This window comes from Heterodontus francisci, chromosome 5 (genome assembly GCF_036365525.1).
Source record: "Heterodontus francisci isolate sHetFra1 chromosome 5, sHetFra1.hap1, whole genome shotgun sequence".
NCBI classification, from domain to species: Eukaryota; Metazoa; Chordata; class Chondrichthyes; order Heterodontiformes; family Heterodontidae; genus Heterodontus; species Heterodontus francisci.
The window spans coordinates 48,920,099-48,942,048 of record NC_090375.1 but is presented as its reverse complement, the minus strand read 5'-3'; the positions used below and the strand labels follow the sequence as shown (position 1 = coordinate 48,942,048).

General features: G+C 42.2%; 1 protein-coding gene across 2 annotated transcripts in view; it reads left to right on the top strand.

Annotated features, from left to right (window-relative positions):
* The window catches only part of phf20l1 (PHD finger protein 20 like 1), a 170,265-nt gene extending 152,363 nt beyond the window's left edge, over positions 1 to 17,902 (top strand). For both annotated transcript variants that reach the window (XM_068031404.1, XM_068031403.1), the window contains 5 exons: positions 3,722 to 3,821; positions 6,660 to 6,855; positions 7,934 to 8,300; positions 11,709 to 11,886; positions 15,838 to 17,902. In XM_068031404.1, coding sequence (XP_067887505.1) covers positions 3,722 to 3,821; positions 6,660 to 6,855; positions 7,934 to 8,300; positions 11,709 to 11,886; positions 15,838 to 15,980 — 984 coding nt within the window. In that variant the 3' untranslated portion in view covers positions 15,981 to 17,902. The remainder of the gene's footprint in view (positions 1 to 3,721; positions 3,822 to 6,659; positions 6,856 to 7,933; positions 8,301 to 11,708; positions 11,887 to 15,837) is intronic.
* The last annotated feature ends 4,048 nt before the right edge of the window (positions 17,903 to 21,950 follow it).

Sequence of the window (21,950 nt, the reverse complement as noted above, 5' to 3'; positions counted from 1 at the left end):
AGTTGATTTTTTTTAAAAGCTTGTGGATTATAGAAAGAAGGGAGCACTGAGATTAGGTTGCGGCAGAGGCCTGAAACTGAATTAGAGCAGCCACATAAATACTGTGGCTACAACAGCAGGTCAGAGGCTGGAATTCTGTAGCGGGTAACTCACCTCCTGACTCCCCAAAGCCTGTCCACCATTTACAAGGAGCAAGTCAGGAGTGTGATGGAATACTCTCCACTTGCCTGGATGGGTGCAGCTCCAACAACACTCAAGAAGCTTGACACCATTCAGGACAAAACAGTCCGCTTGATCAGCACGCCATCCACCATCTTAAGCATTCACTCCCTCCACTACTGAATCACAGTGGCAGCAGTGTGTACCATCTCCAAGATGCACTGCAGCAATTTACCCTGCCTCCTTTGACAGCAGCTTCCAAAGCCGCGACCTCTTCTACCTAGAAAGACAAGGACAGCGGATGCATGGGAACACCACCACCTGCAAGTTCCCTTCCAAGCCACACACCATCCTGACTTGGAAGTACATCGCCGTTCCTTCACTGTCGCTCGATCAAGATCCTGGAACACCCTCCCTTACAGCACTGTGGGTATACCCACACCAGATGCACTGCAGCGATTCAAGAAGGAAGTTCACAACTACCTTCTAAGGGCAATTATGGATGGGCAACAAATGTTGGCCTTGCCAGCAATGCCCATATCCCATGAAAGAATGAACAAAAGGCCCCCACTACCCATCCACTGCTGTAATTTTGCATGGCCTAGGCCCTTAATTGGCCTTGATCGGGACTTCCGCCCCTCTGAGGCAGGAGGTCCCCCCCTCCAAGAGCTGCTGGCTAATCAGAGGCAGCACCACAGCGAGCAGTGGCCACTACTGGGACTGCATCCAGCCAGAAGAACAAGAGGGACGCCGACCCTGAAAAAGGTGAGTGGGGTTCGGGTGTCACTGGGGACAATAGGCTGGGCCCTGGCAAAGGGGGTGGGTGTCGATTATGAGGGTGTGGGAGGCCCTCTGGGGCACAGGATGCCTGATCAAGTGGGCCCCTCCCCATCCCTCAAGGAGGCTGCCAGGTTTAACTGGGTGGCTTACCCAGGTGGTGTGGTTCCCGGCCGCCACTGGCAATATACTGGCAGCGGGAGGAGGCCCTTAAGTGGCAATTAATTGCCCCACCACCACCACTGTCTCCAGCCTGCTCCTTGGCCGGGGCATAAAATTCTAGCCAAGGGATTCCACAGTTAGAATGGGTTGGTGCATAGGTTCCAAACTGAAGTTGAAAGGAAATACAAAAGAAAATGCTGGTAATGCTCAGCAAGTCTGGCAGAGTCAATAGAAAGAGAAGTTAACATAGTTAACAGTTCAGGTCTGCAAACTTTCATCAGAACTGACAAGAGTTAGAAATGTAATAAGTTTTGAGCAAGTGAAAGGTGGGAGGATGGGAAGAAGAACAAAAGGGAAGGTTTGTGTTAGGGTGGTGGGCAGGACAGATTGAATGACCAAAGGTTTCATAGTACAAGGCCAGAGGAAGTAGTAATAGGACAAGTAAAGAAACAAAAAGATTTATCGAGAGGATGTGTCAATGGCAGCATTTTGAATAACTGCCATCTGAAAGTGAAAAAATAGGGAAATAAGAGACGAGAGAAGAAAAAAGTAAATAAAATGGGGGCAGATGATCTAAAACTGTTGAACTCAATGTTGAATCCAGAAGGCTGTAAAGCACCTAATCGAAAGATGAGGTTTTCCCTTTTTTGAAATAACAAAGAGGGTTGATGTGGTGTGCATGGACCTCCAAAAGGCATTTGATAACATGCCACATAACAGGCTTGTTAGCAAACTTAAAGCCTATGGAATAAAAGGGATATTGGCAGCAATGTTCTAACAGCAGTGTTGGTGTACCTACATTCCAAGGACTGCAGTAATTCAAGAAGGCCGATCACCACCAGCTAGCCAGTGACTTCCACATCCCACAAACGAATAACATTTTTTAAAAAGCATGGATATGGAGTTGGCTGAGTGACAGGAAACAGAGAGTAGTGGTGAACATTCTTTTTTTCAGACTGGAGGAAAGTGGGGTTCCCCAGGGGTTAGTATTAGGACCACTGCTTTTCTTGATCCATATTAATGACGTAGACTTGGGTGTGTAGGACACAATTTCAAAATATCTGGATGACACAAAACTTGAAAGTATTGTGAACTATGAGGAGGACAGTGATGGACTTCAAGAGGACATAGACAGGCTGGTGGAATGGGCTGACATGTGGCAGATGAAATTTAATGCAGAAAAGTGTGAAGTGTTTCATTTTGGTAGGAAGAACAAGGAAAGTCAATATAAAATAAAGGATACAATTCTAAAGGGGGTGCAGGAGCAGAGAGACCTGTGCTATATGTACACAAATTGTTGAAGGTGGCAGGACAGGTTGAGAAAGTAGTTAATAAGGCATTTGAGATCCTGGGCTTTATAACTAGAGGAAATAGAATGCAAAAGCAACAAAGTTATGGTGAACCTTTCTAAAACGCTGATTTGGCCTCAACTGGACTATTGTGTCAAATTCTGGGCACCACACTTTAGGAAGGATGCATTAGAGAGGGTGCAAAAAAGATTTACGAGAGTGTTTTCAGGGATGAGGGACTTAAGTTATGTGAGTAGATGTGAGAAGCTGAGGCTGTTGTTCTTAGAGAAGAGAAGGTTGAGAGTAGATTTGATAGAGGTGTTCAAAATCATGAGGGCTATGGGCAGAGTAGAGAGGGAGAAACTGTTCACATTGGAGTCAAGAGCCAGAGAACACCGATTTAAGGTGAATGGCAAAAGAACCAAAGGGACATGAGGAAAAGCTTTTTTGCGCAGAGAGTGATTAGGATCTGGAATGCACGGCCTGAGAGTGTGATGGAAGCAGATTCATTCATGGCTTTCAAAAGGCAATTAGACAATAATCTGAAGAGAAAATATTTGCAGAAGTACAGGGAAAAGGTGGGGTACTGAGACTAGCTGAGCTGCTCTTGCAGAGAGTCAGCACGGACGCGACAGGCTAAATGGCCGCCTTCTGTGCTGTAACCATTATATTTCTGCATTTTCTGTTTTTAATTTCAGATTTCCAGCATCTGCGGTATTTTGCTTTCGTATTGTGAAGATGAAAGAAGGTGTCCTCAAGGCCTTTAGATCTTTGTCTATTTAGAACCGAGCATGCCACATACTACAAACACAGTGCCTCACAAATTGTATAATCTATGTATCATAAAATTTTCAAGGTGCTGTACTTATAGTGTGTGGTACTACAAGAATATAGAGCCATCACAGGAGGATAATGTTCGTCCCATCGTGCCTGTGTTGACTGTTTGAAAGAGCTCTCCAATTAGTCCCAGTCCCCTGCTCTTTCCCCATAGCCCTGCAAAATAAATATATATTTGTATGCTTGCTCTGAATTTGTTTCCTTTGGGTAGCTGATACTGCCTTTCAGGTCTTAGTAATGGTGTCCCCAGAAGTATGTCAGTATTTTCTGAGAGTCCTGTATAGAAAAAAATGAGAGTAGATAACGTAGCAATGAGTTTGAAAGCGTAATCCAGGAGTGAAATAACAATATATTACATTTTGACAACTGAAATGTTTGCTTCACTTGTCAGTCCCAAATTTCATTTATTTATCTTTTCCTTGTCTTTTTTGTTCCATTTTAATCTTTTTTGTGTTTTATTTTTCTTTTTTCCCTTCCACGATTCCCACCCACTGAAGTGTGAAGAGTGCCTTTGCTGGCAGCACAGCATCTGTATGGGGTTACTGGAAGACAGCATTCCAGACCAGTATATCTGCTACATCTGCCGGGACCCTTCAGGTACCCCCAACATCAGTTCTCTGCTGATACCTGACTTAAGCTGTTAGTGCAACTCAAACATTATCCAGCTTTATTGAAGCATCTGTTTTGGAAATGTACTTAACATATAGTTAAAAGTCTGTTTTAACTTGCTGCTATTGTACTGGATGACAGTTTGTCTACCTCTAAAGATGGTGCACCAGATAAAATAGTGTTGAATACCTGCATATATATTCAAAGTTATTAATTAAAATAAGCTGTTTAGTTAATGTGCTGGTGGAGGGAAGTTTCCTCTCTGTAATAACTGTAAATATCCGATGTGAAGTCATTCAGTTGTGCAGTATATGGTTCTTATAGTTCTCACCCTGCAAAAATTTTCAGAATTTTGCTTGAATTCTCAATGAAGTTGCAGTTTCAAAAAATATCAGTGCCGTTTTCTCGACTGATAACAGCTTCGTTTTTCATGTTCTTTTATCAGAGATTTTAAGCCTCCTTTAGCTGGACCAGCTCTGGTTGAGTCATCTTTGATCTCTCTTTAGTGCCACTATACATAGAATGCTCCAACCTGACTTAGCTTCCCTATGACCTGGTACTGCCTGTCGTTAGGATAAACGTGGGCTTGCATTTGGTCAAAGCACTACAACAACAGCAACTTGAATTTATATTGCACCTTTAATGTAGGAAAACATTCTAAGGTGCTTCACAAGAGTGTAATCAGACAAAAATCGACACCGAGTCATACAAGGAGATATTAGGTCAGGTGACTAAAAACTTGGTTAAAGAGCTAGGCTTAAAGGAAAGCCTTAAAGGAGGAGAAAGAGGTAGAGAGGTTTAAGGCGGGAATTATCAGTTTCAAAGCCTGAAGGCACAGCTGCCGAAGGTGGAGTGAAGTGAGTGGGGGAAGCACAAAGAGGCCAGCATTGGAGGAACACCAGGCCTTACAGGGTTGTTGGGTTGGAGAAGGTGCAGAGATGGGGAGAGTTGAGGCCATGGAGGGATTTGGATATGAGGGTGAAAGTTTTAAAATAGAGAATTAGGGACCAGGTTAATGTAGATCAGCAAGCAAAGGTGTGACGGGTGAGCAGGACTTGGTGTACTTTAGGATACGGAGAGCAGAGTTTTGGATGAGCTCAAGCTCATGGAGGATGGATGATGGGTGGCCAGCCAGGAAAGCAATGGAATATTTGAGTTTGGAGGTAATAAAAAGATGAATGAGTGTTTCAGATGGGCTGAGGGAAGGAAGAAAACAGGCGATGTTACTGATTTGGAGTATGCGATCTTTGTGATGGAGGGGATATGTGTTCAGAGGTTCAGTTCAGAGTCAATTAGGACACTAACCGAGGGTGTGGTTCAGCGTGAAGCTTAAGTACCACAGAACAAGGAAATTCACCCGACCAAAATGTTACAGACTCTGTAAAGGAACAGCTTCACTAGGTAATCCCTCCCCATCCACTCATGTGATATAATAGCAAATTCTAATTGTTTGTGGAGGTTGGATTGCTTTTAAAGAATGAGGAAGATCATACCTATGGTGATAATCTAACACCAAGCATTCTAAGTGAGATTACTAAGTTACTGACAGATTTATATTTTTGTGTGAGATCCTTAAAAGGGAAGGAAAGGACAAGGGGAAACATTTTTGTTCATTTAACATTGCCATTGTCTATTTAAAAGAGATAGACATAATTATATAAAAAAAAATGCCTTTAGTTTTGTTTTTTTATTAATAAACATCAAATATATTACCATAGAAAAAACCTGCCATTATACAGTGTATGGAGCCAGTAGTGCTTCCTTGAGGTCAGGCATCTTCAGATCAGCTCCCATGCTAGTCAAGACCCGAGGCTCCTATTGCAGTGAATGAAGCCATTCTGGGGAGACAAGGGTTCCTTCCTTTGAATGATATACCAGAGAGACTTGGAGACAAGACAACCTGGCATGACCAGTATTTTCCACCCCTTCCCAACCTTTCTTTAGGGACCTAGCCTGATTGAATAGTAAATTATCCTCTAGATTCATCACTCAGTTAACACCAAATCTCTCTCTACGATTCCCCTAAAAAAGCACAGGGTAACAATGACTGGATATTATGTATAGATAAATAAATACTGTTGTAGATCTTCCTTCTTGCCATGAATGTTAAAAATTCTGTGACACTATTGGGGAAACAAAGCATGGAGCTCACTCACTGCCGTGGCCAACATTCTTCCCTCAATTTCATCACCAAAAACAGTTTGCTGACGATTCATCTCATTTGCTGTTTCTAAGATAATATGCATGAATTGGCTGCTGTGTTTGCCTATATAACAACAGAACTAAAGTGTAGCACAGAAAGAGGCCATTCAGTTCATCAGGCCTGTGCCAGCCCTTTGAAAGAGCTATCCACTTAATCCAACTTCTTTGCTCTATTCCTGCAAATTTGCTTTTTGAAAGTTACTACTGAATCTGCTTCTACTATCCTTTCAGGTCATGCATTCCAGATCATCATAACTTGCTGCCAAAAAAAATTCTCCTCTGCTCCCCTCTGGTTCTTTTGCCAATTATCTTAAATCTGTGTCCCATGGTTACCAACCCTCCTGCCAGTGGAAACTGTTTTTCCTTATTTACTCTGTCTAAATCCTTCATAATTTTGAACACCTCTATTAAATCTTCCTTTAACCCACTATTCTCTTAAGGAAAATAATCCCTGCTTCTCAAGTCTCCCCACATAACTGACGTCCCTAATCCTAGTAGCCTTCTAGTCAATCTCTACACACTGTCCAAGGCCTTCAGAAGTAAATGATTGAATTGAAACACTTTGAGGCATCCTGAAGGTATGAGTGAGGTATTATATAAATGCAATGTTCCTTATTCCTATAGGTCAGAGATGGAGTGCCAAACATTGCTATGACAAGGAATGGCTAAAAAATGGACATATGTATGGGCTGTCCTTCCTGAAGGAGAATTACTCTCAGCAGAATGCTAAGAAAATAGTATCAACACACCAACTCCTGGCCGATGTTTACAGTGTGACTGAAATACTCCATGGGCTTCAACTGAAAATCAATATCCTCCAGTAAGTATTTGAGTCTTTTGACAAAAACAACACAGAGATCATATTACTATTGTAGCAGCAGTGTAATGGGGTTTTGCTTTGCACCCAAGCTACAGCTATAGTTCAAATGTTACCTGAATCCCAAATCAAGACCCAACCTGGTACCACAAAGAAAGAGTGAGATCCTTCACAGGAAGAGATCTTGCTGCGCTTTGCTGTAGTATCAGTTTAGATCTTTACACTCAATGTTGCATGACACAAGTTTAGCATCAGCATAAAGCTCAAAGTGCTTTGCACCAAAGTTAAACTTGTCCAGTTATTGCATGATAGAATTACGTAGAACTTCCACCCCAGAGAATGGACAGTGAATGGCAGGAAAGTTTCTCTCATTCTGTAGATATGGTTTATGACCAGTTTGTGGATGGTAGGCATATAAATCGTCACGTTGTTGTGTTCTGCATGGCGTATGTCTTTTTATTTGTATACCAAGCATTCCTATATCTAGCAGTTAAATTCAGAATATAATTTGGGTGGCGCAGTGGTTAGCACCGCAGCCTCACAGCTTCAGCGACCCGGGTTCAATTCTGGGTACTGTCTGTGTGGAGTTTGCAAGTTCTCCCTGTGTCTGCGTGGGTTTTCGCCGGGTGCTCCAGTTTCCTCCCACAGCCAAAGACTTGCAGGTTAATAGGTAAATTGGCCATTATAAATTGCCCCTAGTATAGGTAGGTGGTAGGGGAATATAGGGACAGGTAAGGATGTGGTAGGAATATGGGATTAATGTAGGATTAGTATAAATGGGTGGTTGATGGTCGGCACAGACTCGGTGGGCCGAAGGGCTGAATAAATTTTAAAAAAATTTTCACTCTACTGTACACTAAGAATTTGCCTCAGACTCAACCGAGTAGGTCGTCTTGAGTGAAATGCACATTGAATTGGGCAGTTTTGTGCTGTAGCTGCATTATGATACTACCACTTGATGTTATGGTTGAACAGGCTACAATCATGACATACCCAAAAGATTTTACTATATAGGTAATTGTCTTCATGCAGTTTTAGAGAATTAGAATGGTTTGACACTTTCCTTCCCCTCTATCTCAAGGAGCAGAAAGCACCCTGATCTACATCTCTGGGGTCAGTCGTGCATCAAATCTACTCAAGAGCAAACTGCGGGAGAAAAGAAGATCACAGAATGTATGGATGGTCTCAAACAGTCCGAAAATGTCTGCCATAATCAGAGTCATAGAGAAGGATCAAGGCCCAGCCAGAGAGTAGAAGGAACCTATATCACCAGTGAGCACAGCTACCAGAAGCCTCAGGTCTGCAGCCTAGAGCAGAGCACCACAATAGACCAAAACTATTCAGAGGATGAGGATACCAGTAGTTTAGAATATGAAGAGGATCAGAGTCCTATATTTAAGAGAGCTGAAAGACACACTACTCAGAAAGTGGACAGCCTGTCTGGGCAGGTATGTTGTTGCATTGCTATTTTTGTTAGTTGATGATTATGTGTTGTACCTACTCTGAAGGTTCTTCAACATTGCTTGTAATTTGGTTCCTCAACATTATCTGCATCAACTGAAAGGGACCCCCTCCTGGAGGAGCCTTCTGCATTACTTTTAATGCAATTGCTACTCCGTACAACAACTTGCATTTACATGGTACCCCTTACCTAATTTTTAAAAAAGTCTTCATAGCGGTGCAATCAGACAAAAATGAGTGCCAAACTAGAGAAGGAGCTGGTAGGTCTGGAGAAGGTTGCAGCGATAGCAAGGGGTGAGTCCATGGAGGGATTTGAACACAAGGATAAGAATTTTTAATTGGAGACATTGGGGAACTAGGGGCCAATCAGCATGGACAATTCACAGCATGAAATGTTTGAGAAGGTAAATATTATACCATCCTTCCACTCGTCAGTAAATTGGTAACGAGAACAGCAGAAATACAGGGCTGGTATTAGAAACAGAAGGCCTAATGTTAAGACTGTGCAAGTGAATGGATTTTGAATGAGTTAAGATCTCACCCATAAAGTGGGAGGCTAGAGTGCCTATTGAAGACAGCACATGATTTAAATGGGATTTCGATAAACACGCAGAAGAAAAATATTAAAAGGTGAACCAGTATTGGTTGAGGATCCTCCTCCTGAGCTAAGGTTCAAACTCTGGCCTGTACTGAGTTGCCTAATCTAAGCTGGAGTGCAACAGTTTGTCTCAGTGCCTCTGGGTTAAGGAGGATATCAGCCAGGCTTCCCACTGTTGGTCACTATCCAGTGACCCCTGCTTTAAGTCTGGAGGTTGGGTGAGTTGTGCTCAGCCATGATTCCCCTGAAGTTGAATAATTTGCTGGCAATCAATATTAAGGCTCATATGTTGATAATGGCTTCATGGCTAAGAGTTCAGAGAGGACTGGTACCTATGGGATCTTTTACATCCATCCTAGAAAGTAAACAAGGCCTCTGATTAACATCAAGAAAGTTTCCCGGCTGATAACTTAATTATCTGATATGCAATGAAATAATGCAGAGATGAGCAGATTATGGGGTCAAATCAAGCCTGTTTTAAATCACTACAGTGATATTCATTATGATCTTTGTGGTAGGTCAGTTAAGTGCATGCTCGACTCACTTGCCCCAGCAAGAGTTTAGAAAGGACTACTCATTCCCGCAACATGGGCATGCGACTTTCCATCTCCTGCAGTTCCCAGCAGTCAAATCTTAAATCCAATGTGAATTCTCAACACAGTACTTATTGCTCATTTGGAGAGAAAAAGAAACCGTGATGAAATATATTGAAACTTTCTGGCTTTTTGAGAGTTGGAGGGAGAGACGGAGGTAGAAAAAACAGACCTTCATTGAGGGCCCAATTCCTGATGTTAAATTTGACCGTAGGATCCCTTGGTTTCAGTATCACAGTCTGAGACATCGAATCTCCAAGTAACACCTACAAACTATTGTAATTAGCGAAAGAATTGAAACTCAACAGCAGTGCAATTAAAGTTTGAGGTGTACAATATTGCAGGGGACCCCGCTATTTTATACCCGTCAAGAACTGAGATCATTTCACAAATTATAATGCAATTCATAAGGATTTGAGCTCCTCTGTTATGATGAGTCTGTAGCTTTGTACGGTATAATCTGGTATAACAACATACTGCGTAGAACCTAAATTCAGAGGTTGGCTTGTAAATAGACTGTCTGAAAAAAGTACCATCAACCTCCATGGAGAAAATGTTCATGCTCCAATTTAGACCCAAGCACCAGGCACTGGCAGGTAGGAGAATATGCAAACAAAATTCATCCATCTGTGCTGTAGACCTCCCTGCATTCTTTCTCACCCCAAAACACATGTTTTGTATACCCATAATTAACTTGTTTCTCAAATTGGTGCTTAAAGTTAAGGGCATGCAAAATAGGTGGAGTCAAGAAAGTGCATTGAATCGGGAGTTTGCATGCAGAAACCTGTAAGAGCTTGCCAATGAGTGGTTGTCCCAGAAATGGTTCAGTGGCACCCACACCTGCAAAAAACACATTAAACTGATGAGAGAAACTGATTAAATGCAGCAAGATCTGGACAACACCCAGGCTTGGGCTGGTAAGTGGCAAGTAACATTCACGCCACAGAAGTACTAGGCAATGACCATTTCCAACTCTATGCTGACTGACCCAACTTTTTCAGTTTCTCTTTCAGATTTTCAGTAATTTGTTTTTTATTTGTCTCTGCAATGCTGCTTTCTGCTTTTTAAACATATATTGCTGCCAATGGTGAGATTGTTCCTTTAAGATCTCAAACTATACCTGCATGTAAATCAGAATTTTTTTGGGATGAATTACTATAGAGTTTCAACTGTGGGTTGGGGGGGGCGGTGGTTGGCATTCTCAGCTCTGAGTCAGAAAGCTGTGGGTTCAGTTCCCACTCCTATAACTCCTTAATAACTACAACAAAGTCTAGGCTGACACTCCAGTGCAGTACTGAGGGAGTGCTGCACTGTCAGAGGTGCCATCTTTCGGGTGAGACGTTAAACTCAGGCCCCATATATCCTCTTAGATGGATGTAAAAGATCCCATGGCACTATTTTGAAGAAGAGCATGGGGGTTCTCCACAGTGTTCTGGTCAATATTTATCCCTCAATCAACAAGCAGGTTACCTGGTCATTATCATGTTGCTGCTTATGGAAACTTGTGCACAAATTGGCCATCACATTTCCGACATTCCAACAGTGACTCCACTTTAAAAGTACTACATTGGCTTTAAAGTGCTTTGGAACATCCTGAGGTCATGAAGGCTATGGAAATGCAAGTTTGCCTTTCTTTACCATGTTCTGTTGATTTTTATTTTGTGTCATCTTCCTTTTTCCTGCCAATTCTTATCTTCCCTTTACATAAAACATGGTTCTACAGGTGCCAGCCCCAGATGCCCATTCTTCAGATGTGAGCCCTAAGTGTCGGCTGACTTTTCAACGTGGGAGATATTGCAGCCGATCACAATCCTGCCCTCACCAACCATCCACTTGGGCTCATTTCCAGCGGTGGTTGCTAGATAGCAACCAGGAGTGTGTGTCTTGGCTAATTTTCCCCTCTCTAATCCAAGGTGTTCAGGCAAACTGTAGCACCGCTAGATCAACTACCTCAGCACAGACGTGCAATCAAACCTGGGAACTCTCTGCTCTATATGTAGAAAGTGAAGTGAAATGTGCATTTAGATTATCACATCACTGTATTGCCTCAAAGTGATTCACACAATGCACTGCTTTTTAAATTCAACTGACTGTCATTATGCCTGCAGTAGTAGGGCTAACCCCAATGATTTTTTTTTAAACAGCTAAGTCTTTTTTTAATAATTAACTCTACTATAACTGTTTTTCTACCACTGCGTTAATAGGGGGCTAGCGACAATAAAGAGACAGTTACTGTTTCAAATGATGGCAGCTGTGATGGGATGGCAGGAGAGGAGCTTGTCAACCCACAGTTTTCATGGCAGCTGAACCTGCTGACGCACATTGAGGCCGTGCAGAATGAAGTGAACAGGAGAATGGACCTCATCGAGAAAGAACTGGATGGTAAAACCAGCATTGTGGTGCTGCTCTAAATCTCCTTGCTCTTTTACGTTATGGGCTGATCAAATATTAATCAGAGACTTCACAAGATTCACCAGAATGCTAAAGGTTGCATAAAATTAGTTTGTATTTTCTTAAGTTTAAGCAGTTGAGGGGTGATCTGATTTAGGTGTTGAAAATGATAAAGGAGTTTGATAGACTAAATACAGACGGATTATTTTTTCTGATTGAGGAATCAGAACAATGAGGCACAATCTTTAAATTAGAGCTAGGCCATATAGGAGTGAAATAAGGAAGCTTTTCACACAAAGTGAGTATAGAAATAGAAGGATAGGACAGATGAATGCGTGGCTAGAAAGATGGTGCAGGAGGGAGGCCTTTAGATTCCTGGGACATTGGGACCAGCTGGGGAAGATGGGACTTGTACAGGCCGGACAGGTTGCACCTGAACAGAGCTGGGACTGAGTTCCTTGCGGGATGTTTTGCTAGTGCTGTTGGGGAGGGTTTAAAATAGTTTGGAAGGGGAATGGGGATCTGAGGATAGACTCAGTTGGGACAAAATCAGAAATGAAAACGGAAGGCAGAAAATTAATGGATGAGTCTGAAAGACAGAGGAAATCAAGGTTAGAAATTTTTATTTAAAAAGAGTTTGGCAGTGCTCAAGGGTATCTATTTCAATGCAAGGAGTAGAGCAAATAAAGCAGATGAGCTGAGGGATAGCGACATGGCAGTATGATATTATAGCTATTACAGAAACATGGCTTAAGGAGGGATAGGAATGGCAGCTCAACGTTCCTGGTTACAGGGTTTTTAGACGCGACAGGGAGGGGGATAAGAAAGGAGGGGGAGTGGCAATTTTGCTCAAAGAAACTATTACAGCGGTGAGGAGGGATGATATGTTGGAAGGTTCACAAAATGAGGCCATATGGATTGAGCTAAGGAACAAAAAAGGAGCAATCACACTGCTGGGAGTGTATTATAGACCCCCAAACAGTCAGAGGGAGATAGAAGAGCAGATATGTAGGCAAATCTCTGGGAAGTGCAAGAACAATAGGGCAGTAATAGTAGGGGATTTTAACTACCCTAATATTAACTGGGATAGTTTTATTGTGAAAGGAATTGAGGGAGCAAAATTGTTGAGGTGCATTCAGGAGAACTTTTTTGGCCAGTATGTAGCAAGTCCAACAAGAGAGGGAGCAGTTTTAGACTTAGTTTTAGGAAATGTGTAGGGGCAGAAGACGTGGGTATGGTTCTGAATGAATAATTTGCATCTGTCTTCATAAAAGAGGGGAACAATGCAGATATTGTAGTTAGGAAAGAGGGGTGTACACTATTAGATGTGATAAACATAGGGAGAGAGGAAGTATTAATGGGATTATCATCCTTGAAAGTTGATAAATCACCAGGGCCGGATGCAATGCACCCCAGGCTGTTAAAAGAAGCAAGAGAGGAAATAGTGGAAGGTCTGACCATCATTTCCAGTCCTCACTGGATACAGGTACGGTGCCAGAGGATTGGAGAACTGCTAGCGTTGTACCTCTGTTTAAAAAGGGTGTGAGGGATAGACCGAATAAATAATTACAGGCCAGTCAGTCTAACTCAGAAGTGGGCAAATAATTGGAATCCATTCTGAGAGACGGGATAAACTGTCACTTAGAAAGGCACAGGTTAATCAAGGATAGTCAGCGTGGATTTGTTACGGGAAGATCTTGTCTGACCAACTTGATCGAATTTTTTGAAGAAGTAACAAGGAAGATAGATGAGGGTAGTGAAGTTGATGTGGCCTACATGGATTTTAGCAAGGCTTTTGACAAAGTCCTAGATGGCAGACCGGTTAAAAACATAAAATCCCATTGGATCCAGGGAAATGCAGCAAATTGGATACCAAAGCAGGAAACAAAGAGTAATTGTTGGCGGGTGCTTTTGCAACTGGAGGGCTGTTTTTCGTGGCATTCCGCAGGGCTCAGTACTAGATCCCTGCTTTTTGTGGTATATATTAACGATTTGGAAGTAAATGCAGGGGGCATGATCAAGAAGTTTGCAGATGACGGAAAGATTGACTGGTAGATAGCAAGGAGGATAGCTGTAGGCTGCAGTAAGATATTGATGGTCTGGTCAGATGGGCAGAAATGTGGCAAACTGAATTCAATCCAGAGTAGTGTGAGGTGATGCATTTGGGGAGATCAAACAAGGCAAAGGAATACACGATTAATAGGAAAATACGGAGAAATGTAGAGAAAGTGAGGGACCTTGGAGTGAATGTCCACAGATCCCTGAAGGTAGCAGGACAGGTCGATAAGATGGTTAAGAAAGCATATGGAATCCTTTCCTTTATTAGCTGAGATATAGAATATAAGAGCAGGGAGGTTCTGCTGGAATTGTATAACTCATTGGTTAGGCCACAGCTTGAGTACTGTGTGCAGTTCTGGTCACCTCGTTACAGAAAGGATGTAATTGCACTAGAGAGGGTACAGAGGAGATTTACGAGACTCTTGCCAGGACTGGAAAAATGCAGCTATGCATAGAGATTGGATAGGCTGAGGTTGTTCTCCTTGGAACAGAGAAGGCTGAGGGGAGCTCTGATTGAAATGTGCAAAATTGTGAGGGGCCTGGATAGAGTGGAGGTGAAGGGCCTATTTACCTTAGCAGAGAAGTCAGTGACATGGGGGCGTAGATTTAAAGTGATTGGTTGAAAGATTAGAGGGGAGTTGAGAAAAAACCTTTTCTCCTAGAGGGTGGTGGGGGTCTGGAACTCACTGCCTGAAAGGGTGGTTGAGATAGAAACCCTCAACTCATTGAAAAGGAGTCCAGATATGCACCTCAAATGCCGTAATCTGCAGGGCTATGGATTAAATGCTGGAAGATGGGATTAGAATGGGGGGATCGTTTTTCAGCTGGCACACACAATGGGCCAAGTAGCCTCTTTCTCTGCCTTAAACTTTCTATGATTCTAAGGGTAATGGAAATATGGAGCTCGTTTCACCAAAAGACTGCGAATACTGGGGCAATTAAAACTGTCAAGACAGAGATCGATAGACTTTTGTTGATAAGAGCATCAAGGGATATAGAGCAAAGGCGCGAGAACAGGCTTGAGATACAAATCAGCTATGACAGAACAGGATTGCAGTGTTGAATGGCCTATTCCTATGATTTTTGGTTCTCATTTTCTCCCTCTCACATAATTCAAAGGGTGAATACACCACAGCAGATCAAAAAACGGGTCTGTGTTTAATCTCCCTTTGTGCCTAGTTAGCTGATTTCAGTTGGAGCAGGGGTGGGAATGGCACAATTGGTTTCTTATCTATAATATATTAAAGATCTTACGGTTACACACACTGTTTGCAAAACCGTAGTTTCTTTTTTCCCATTTTTGTCACACATAGGTGTCATCTTTTGCCATGTTAAATTACTATGTCCACATTTATAATTGGAATTGCTTATGTAAACTTGACGCACTGTAAGTACAATCTACCCCCAGTGGTGGCACAGTAGCATCTCCATTTCATTTCTCCCTGAACTGCAGAGTAATGTACACGCCAACCAACTCTGTTTCCCAAAATTCCATAGGTTCTGCTGTTTGTCTACAAATAATATCAAGTAAAAGTATTCTATAACATTAGGACCAAATATATAGCCTTAAAATGGGGATTGAATTATGTTTCATTTGATGACTATACTCTACATTAACTTCCCATGTGCAGCACCATGGGAGAGCGAATATTGGTAAGTGTAGAGTCTGTAATAGTTACATTCCTCTCTCAGGGTTAGTACTGATCTAAAGCAACAAAGCAATATGACTAAAAATATTTAACAGAGGAAAGTTCCCTTTTTACTTGCAGTTAAACCAGTTGTGTTTTTAATGTTCTAAGTTCCCTTTTATTTGTCTGGCCCGAGTTGAATTTGTAACACAGTTTTTTGTTCTTTTCTTTTGATTCCTCCCATGCAATCTCCTAGTTCTGGAAAGTTGGCTGGACTTTTCCGGGGAACTTGAACCACCGGAACCACTCGCACGACTTCCGCAGCTGAAACGCCACATTAAACAACTCCTAACAGACTTGGGCAAGGTGGAGAAAATGGCAAGCTGCTGCTCTCTTTGAGAAGACGATAATTGGTGGGAGGGGGGGTGACAGAAAAGGAATGGAACTGATTGAAAACTACGCAGCGGGAGCGGAATGGAACCATTAAGAAGCTAATGTTTCTACAGCTTGTGTGTCGAAGGATTTGAGTTTAATAGCAAACTTGGAGGAAAAGAAAAAAAATAGACCTTTTAGATATCCTACAACATCAGGCTTGAGGCAGAGCTTCACTTTCATTCACAGCACTTGCCAACATAAAGTGACCCCATTATGTGTGATTCCGCAAATAGAACAGAGAGTATCACAATCACTGATCAAGTGTGCGCACACTCCTTCCTAACTGGTTGTGAATTCCTTGGTAACAGATGTGGAAGGGCTCTTGGCTGCTAAATGAGCAATGGGAGTAGGATAACACAGATGGGGTAAATAGCTTTTTGTGATTGGGAATAACTGATTCTAGCATTTGTTACCACAGAGGTTAGAAACATATCAGAAGAGTACAGCTTCTGAAGGCAAGTGCTGGAAAAAGAAAGTTTCCCGGCTGATAACTTAATTATCTGATATGCAATGAAATAATGCAGAGATGAGCAGATTATGGGGTCAAATCAAGCCTGTTTTAAATCACTACAGTGATATTCATTATGATCTTTGTGGTAGGTCAGTTAAGTGCATGCTCGACTCACTTGCCCCAGCAAGAGTTTAGAAAGGACTACTCATTCCCGCAACATGGGCATGCGACTTTCCATCTCCTGCAGTTCCCAGCAGTCAAATCTTAAATCCAATGTGAATTCTCAACACAGTACTTATTGCTCATTTGGAGAGAAAAAGAAACCGTGATGAAATATATTGAAACTTTCTGGCTTTTTGAGAGTTGGAGGGAGAGACGGAGGTAGAAAAAACAGACCTTCATTGAGGGCCCAATTCCTGATGTTAAATTTGACCGTAGGATCCCTTGGTTTCAGTATCACAGTCTGAGACATCGAATCTCCAAGTAACACCTACAAACTATTGTAATTAGCGAAAGAATTGAAACTCAACAGCAGTGCAATTAAAGTTTGAGGTGTACAATATTGCAGGGGACCCCGCTATTTTATACCCGTCAAGAACTGAGATCATTTCACAAATTATAATGCAATTCATAAGGATTTGAGCTCCTCTGTTATGATGAGTCTGTAGCTTTGTACGGTATAATCTGGTATAACAACATACTGCGTAGAACCTAAATTCAGAGGTTGGCTTGTAAATAGACTGTCTGAAAAAAGTACCATCAACCTCCATGGAGAAAATGTTCATGCTCCAATTTAGACCCAAGCACCAGGCACTGGCAGGTAGGAGAATATGCAAACAAAATTCATCCATCTGTGCTGTAGACCTCCCTGCATTCTTTCTCACCCCAAAACACATGTTTTGTATACCCATAATTAACTTGTTTCTCAAATTGGTGCTTAAAGTTAAGGGCATGCAAAATAGGTGGAGTCAAGAAAGTGCATTGAATCGGGAGTTTGCATGCAGAAACCTGTAAGAGCTTGCCAATGAGTGGTTGTCCCAGAAATGGTTCAGTGGCACCCACACCTGCAAAAAACACAAACTTATTGTAGTTATATTAAAAGAAAGACATTAAATTTGAAAGCAGTGCAAATAAAATCAGTTTATAAGGTGTACAATATTGCAGGGTGGGCCTCACTGTTTTTACTTACCCAGAATACTCAGCAGCTGCTGTTCAGAAACACATGAACTATAACAACAAAAGAATTGTGTGCCAGGCAGATATATTTGCTATCAGGGTGTGTGTTGACTGTAAGTGTATATCTCAAAAAAAGTGTATATTTGGCTTATGTGTATAAAGTTCTGGAAGCTGAAGTTCCTCCCCTTTTCATTTCTGTGTATAAAACAATTCACTAAGGTGTTTTTTTAAATAGACAATAAACATTCAAGCAACAGAATACATCTATTGTGCTGATCAGTAGCTGTAGCTGTCATCACTCTGCAACTGTCTGTCTCGTGCTTAAACTAAGCTTGGCTAGATTTCAGTATGTAAAAGTCACTCCATGCACTGAGACACTCCATCCACTGCTGGGTGGGAAGGTTAGCAGAGAGGAAGATGAGACAGTTTGGGTTACTGCTCTTAAGGAGGCAGTGACAAGTACCTTGAGGTACATTCTTCTAAATACCATGCAGAAATATATACTAATCAAACCATTGCAATACATCATGGAGCCATGCGTGACATAAAGGAAGATGTCTGTGGTTGTTGGAGGCCAATTGTTTCAGCTACAGGATTTCCTCAGGGCAGCGTCCAAGGCCCAGATGTCTTCAGCTGCTTCAACAATGACCTTCCCTCCATTATGCGGTCAGCTATGAGGCTGTTTGCTGATGATTTTGTGGTGTTCATCTCCAGACACAGTTCCTCAGATAATGACTATGTGCAACAAGACTGGGACAACATCCAGGCAAGTAACATTCATGCCACATAAGTGCCAGGCAATGACCATCTCCAACAAGGGAGAGCATAACAACCTCCCCTTGAGATTCAGTGGCATTACGATTGATAAGTTTTTCATCAACATCCTGGGGAGGTTGGGGATTGCCATTGACCAGGAACTCAGCAGGATCTGACACACAAATGCCATGGCTACCAGGTCAGAGGCTGAGTATTCTACAGTGAGTGGATCACCTCCTAACTCTGCAAAGCCTCTCCACCACCTACAAAACTGAAGCCGTCAATATGTTGGAAGACTTTCCACTCGTCTGGGTGCAGCTGCAATAATACTGAAGGTGCTTGAAGCCATCCAGGACAAAATAGTCTACTTGATTCCCATTCACCAGTTTAAACATCCAGACCCTCCACCACCGTACCCTGGCTTGAGTGTGCACTATATACAGGATTCACTGTAGCAAATTGCGATGGCTTCTTCAACCGCACCTCCCCAAATCCACTATCTACAAGGGCAGCAGATGACTGGAAATTCCATCACCTTCTACTTCCCTTTCGATTAACTGATCAACCCAACTGGGACATATAGAACTGTTCCTTCATCGTCAGTGGATCAAAATCCTGAACTCCCTGATGAGCAGAATTGTTGGAGCACCTTTACCACAATGACTGCAGCAACTCAAGAAGAAGGTTCACCACCTTCTGAGGGCAACTAGGGATGGACAACAAATGCTGATCTTGTCAATAATGCCCATATTCCAAGAATGAATCTTGATTTAAAAAATCACAAAAAGGAAAGAATTGCTATTTATATAATACCCTATCACATCTCTCAGAAACATCTCAAAGCACTTTACATGCACTGAATGACTTTGAAATGTGGTAACTATTTAGGCAAATGTGGCTGCCATTTTGTACTCCAAAGGATCCCATAAACAGTACTGAGGTGCATGAACAATTGGTTGAATGGAGGGAATATTTAACAAGGATACTAGGAAAACCTTGCTGCTTTTTCACAATAATATCTGGGATAGGCAGTTTAATGACTCTTCTGAAGGACAGCATCTCTAGCAATTTAGTACTCCCTCAGTAGTGCACTGGAATATAAGCCTAGAATCATAGAAATTTACAATGCAGAAGGAGGCCATTCGGCCCTGTGCTGGCCAAAAAGGTGCTGTCCAGCCTAATTCCACTTTCCAGATCTTGGTCTGTAGCCTTGTAGGTTATGGCACTTCAAATGTATATTCAAATGCTTTTAAATGTGATGAGAGTTTCTGTCTCTACCATCCTTTCAAGCAATGAGTTCCAGACCCCGCCATTCCCTGGGTGAAAATATTTATTCTCAACTGCCCTCTTCCTTCTACCAATCACTTTAAATCTATGCCCACAGTTATTGATCCCTCTGCTATACTTGTTCTGCTGATATCTACCCTTTGACTCTTGTTTTTGTTCTTATTGACAGGCAAGAAAGAAAGACATTGCATTTATATAGCCCTTTTGCAACCACAGGATGTTCCAAAGCACTTAGCCTCAGTACATTTGAACTGTAGTCAGTGTTATATGTGAGTACTTCAGGGTAGGAGCTAGTACAGTAGACATGCAAACTGTGTAGCTGATGTCCTCTGCCATTAAAAACTAAATGGGTAAATGGACTGCATGATACCAATACAAAGAGACAAGGAAGGATCCCAGCTTGAGATGAGGGTTATCTGATCTTAGCTGGGGAATGATGAGAGTGCTACAGTTCAGTGTCACTCAGCTAGGAAAGTGAAAACTCAGCCAGGACTCCGTCTGCTGATTACTCTGTAATGGCCTCAGCTCAAAAGTAGATGCTGCTTGGCTGCTGGTGCCTTAGGATCTGTATATAAGAACAGGAGTAGGCCATTTGTGAATAGAACTATGATCTGGGTAACTGTCCCCAACCTGCACATATTATCAAACTTTTTGACTTACTATGTGGATTCTCTCCTCCTACCATCACTAATTAATTTCCATCTTTCCCCGCGACCTTATGTACCCTTTCAACAAGAACCAGGGTGCCACTCCAGTTTAGGTGGTTAAAGGTTATCCCATCTGTACCACCTTTCCTGGCCTCAAAAATGGCCCCTGTGTTCGAGGAATCTGAAACTCCCTTTTACACCATCCTTCCAGCCAAGTGTTGGCAATCCTAATCTATCTCTCCCCCTCTAGTCCAATGCTTGGCACTGGGAATAAATCCAGATATTACTACCCCATCTATGTTATTTGTCCTCACAAGAAGCACAGCCTCTGTCTGCTCGACCTCTCATAACATTTTGTATTCACTGGTGATGTGCTGGACCCTGGCAACTGGGAAGCAACATATCAGTTGAGACTCTGGACCATGACGCAATCTACCCTGACTAGAATTCCCCCTCAATTGCCACTTGTCTGTTCTTACTAGCTATTTTGTTTCCCCCTTGGGAACATCACAACTTGTAAGTTCCACTCCAAGGCACACATCATTCGAACTTGGAAATACATTGCCATTCCTTCATTGATGCTGGGTCAAAATCCTGGAACTCATTAACAGCACTGTAGGAGTACCTTCACCACACAGATTTCAGCAGTTCAAAAAGGCAGCTCACCATCACCTTCTCAATGGCAGTTAGGGATGGGCATTGCTGGCAAGGCCAGCATTCATTGCCCACATCCCATGAATGAATAAAAAAAAACTCGCTCCCCAGTGCCTTGCAGTCACTCATAATTATCCTGCTCTGTGTCATTCTGTCCACATCCCTGGTACCTAAACTGGTTTTCAGCTCCCCAGATTATCCTACCTACCCTCACTTGTTGCTTCCTGCCCTGTACATTGATGGTCACCCAGTCTCCTTCCCTAACTTCTCTACTCCTAGCAACCTGTGGGATGACCACTCTGAAACATCTCCAGAAAACTTGAAAGATCAAGTGCCTGTGCACATATGCGTCATTGCTCCTTTGACTCCACAACTATACAGATACTTGAGCTTTAGTGCTGCATAGTTCTGCTGCTCTTCATTGACTTTGTAATAACATAATCAAACATGCATGAAAAATGTATATTTAATGAGTTGCCAACACAAGAACACAGATTTCTCCAGTATCAGAACAGAATTGTTTATTTTATCAGAGTAATTTTGCCACATTTTCTGATGATGGAAAGATTTTTACACTTTCAAACCATTTTTCTCTGACTAAATCTGTGCCATTTTGTTTACTTCCCAGTTATTTTCATTGTAAGTATAAAGACTCCCTTCTCCCAACACACTGAACTCATTTCTAATCAAAAAGGTGAATAGAGGCACAGGCCATTAATAGTATTCTGTAACCTGTAGAAGTACCTAAGCAATGCATCACTTTCACTATTTTGTTTCATTCTCTCCTCCTGTTCCCCATCACTCCCTGCTCCCACCACTAGCCCGCAATTTTCTCTCATGTTGTAAGCACTGATTCAAGCTGGGTTATGCTGCTACTGGGTTCCTTCTGCCATTTCGTCAAACTGGCCATTCTTCATGCATCAACATAGACGGTATTTATTAAGAGGTAATTCGACAATGGAA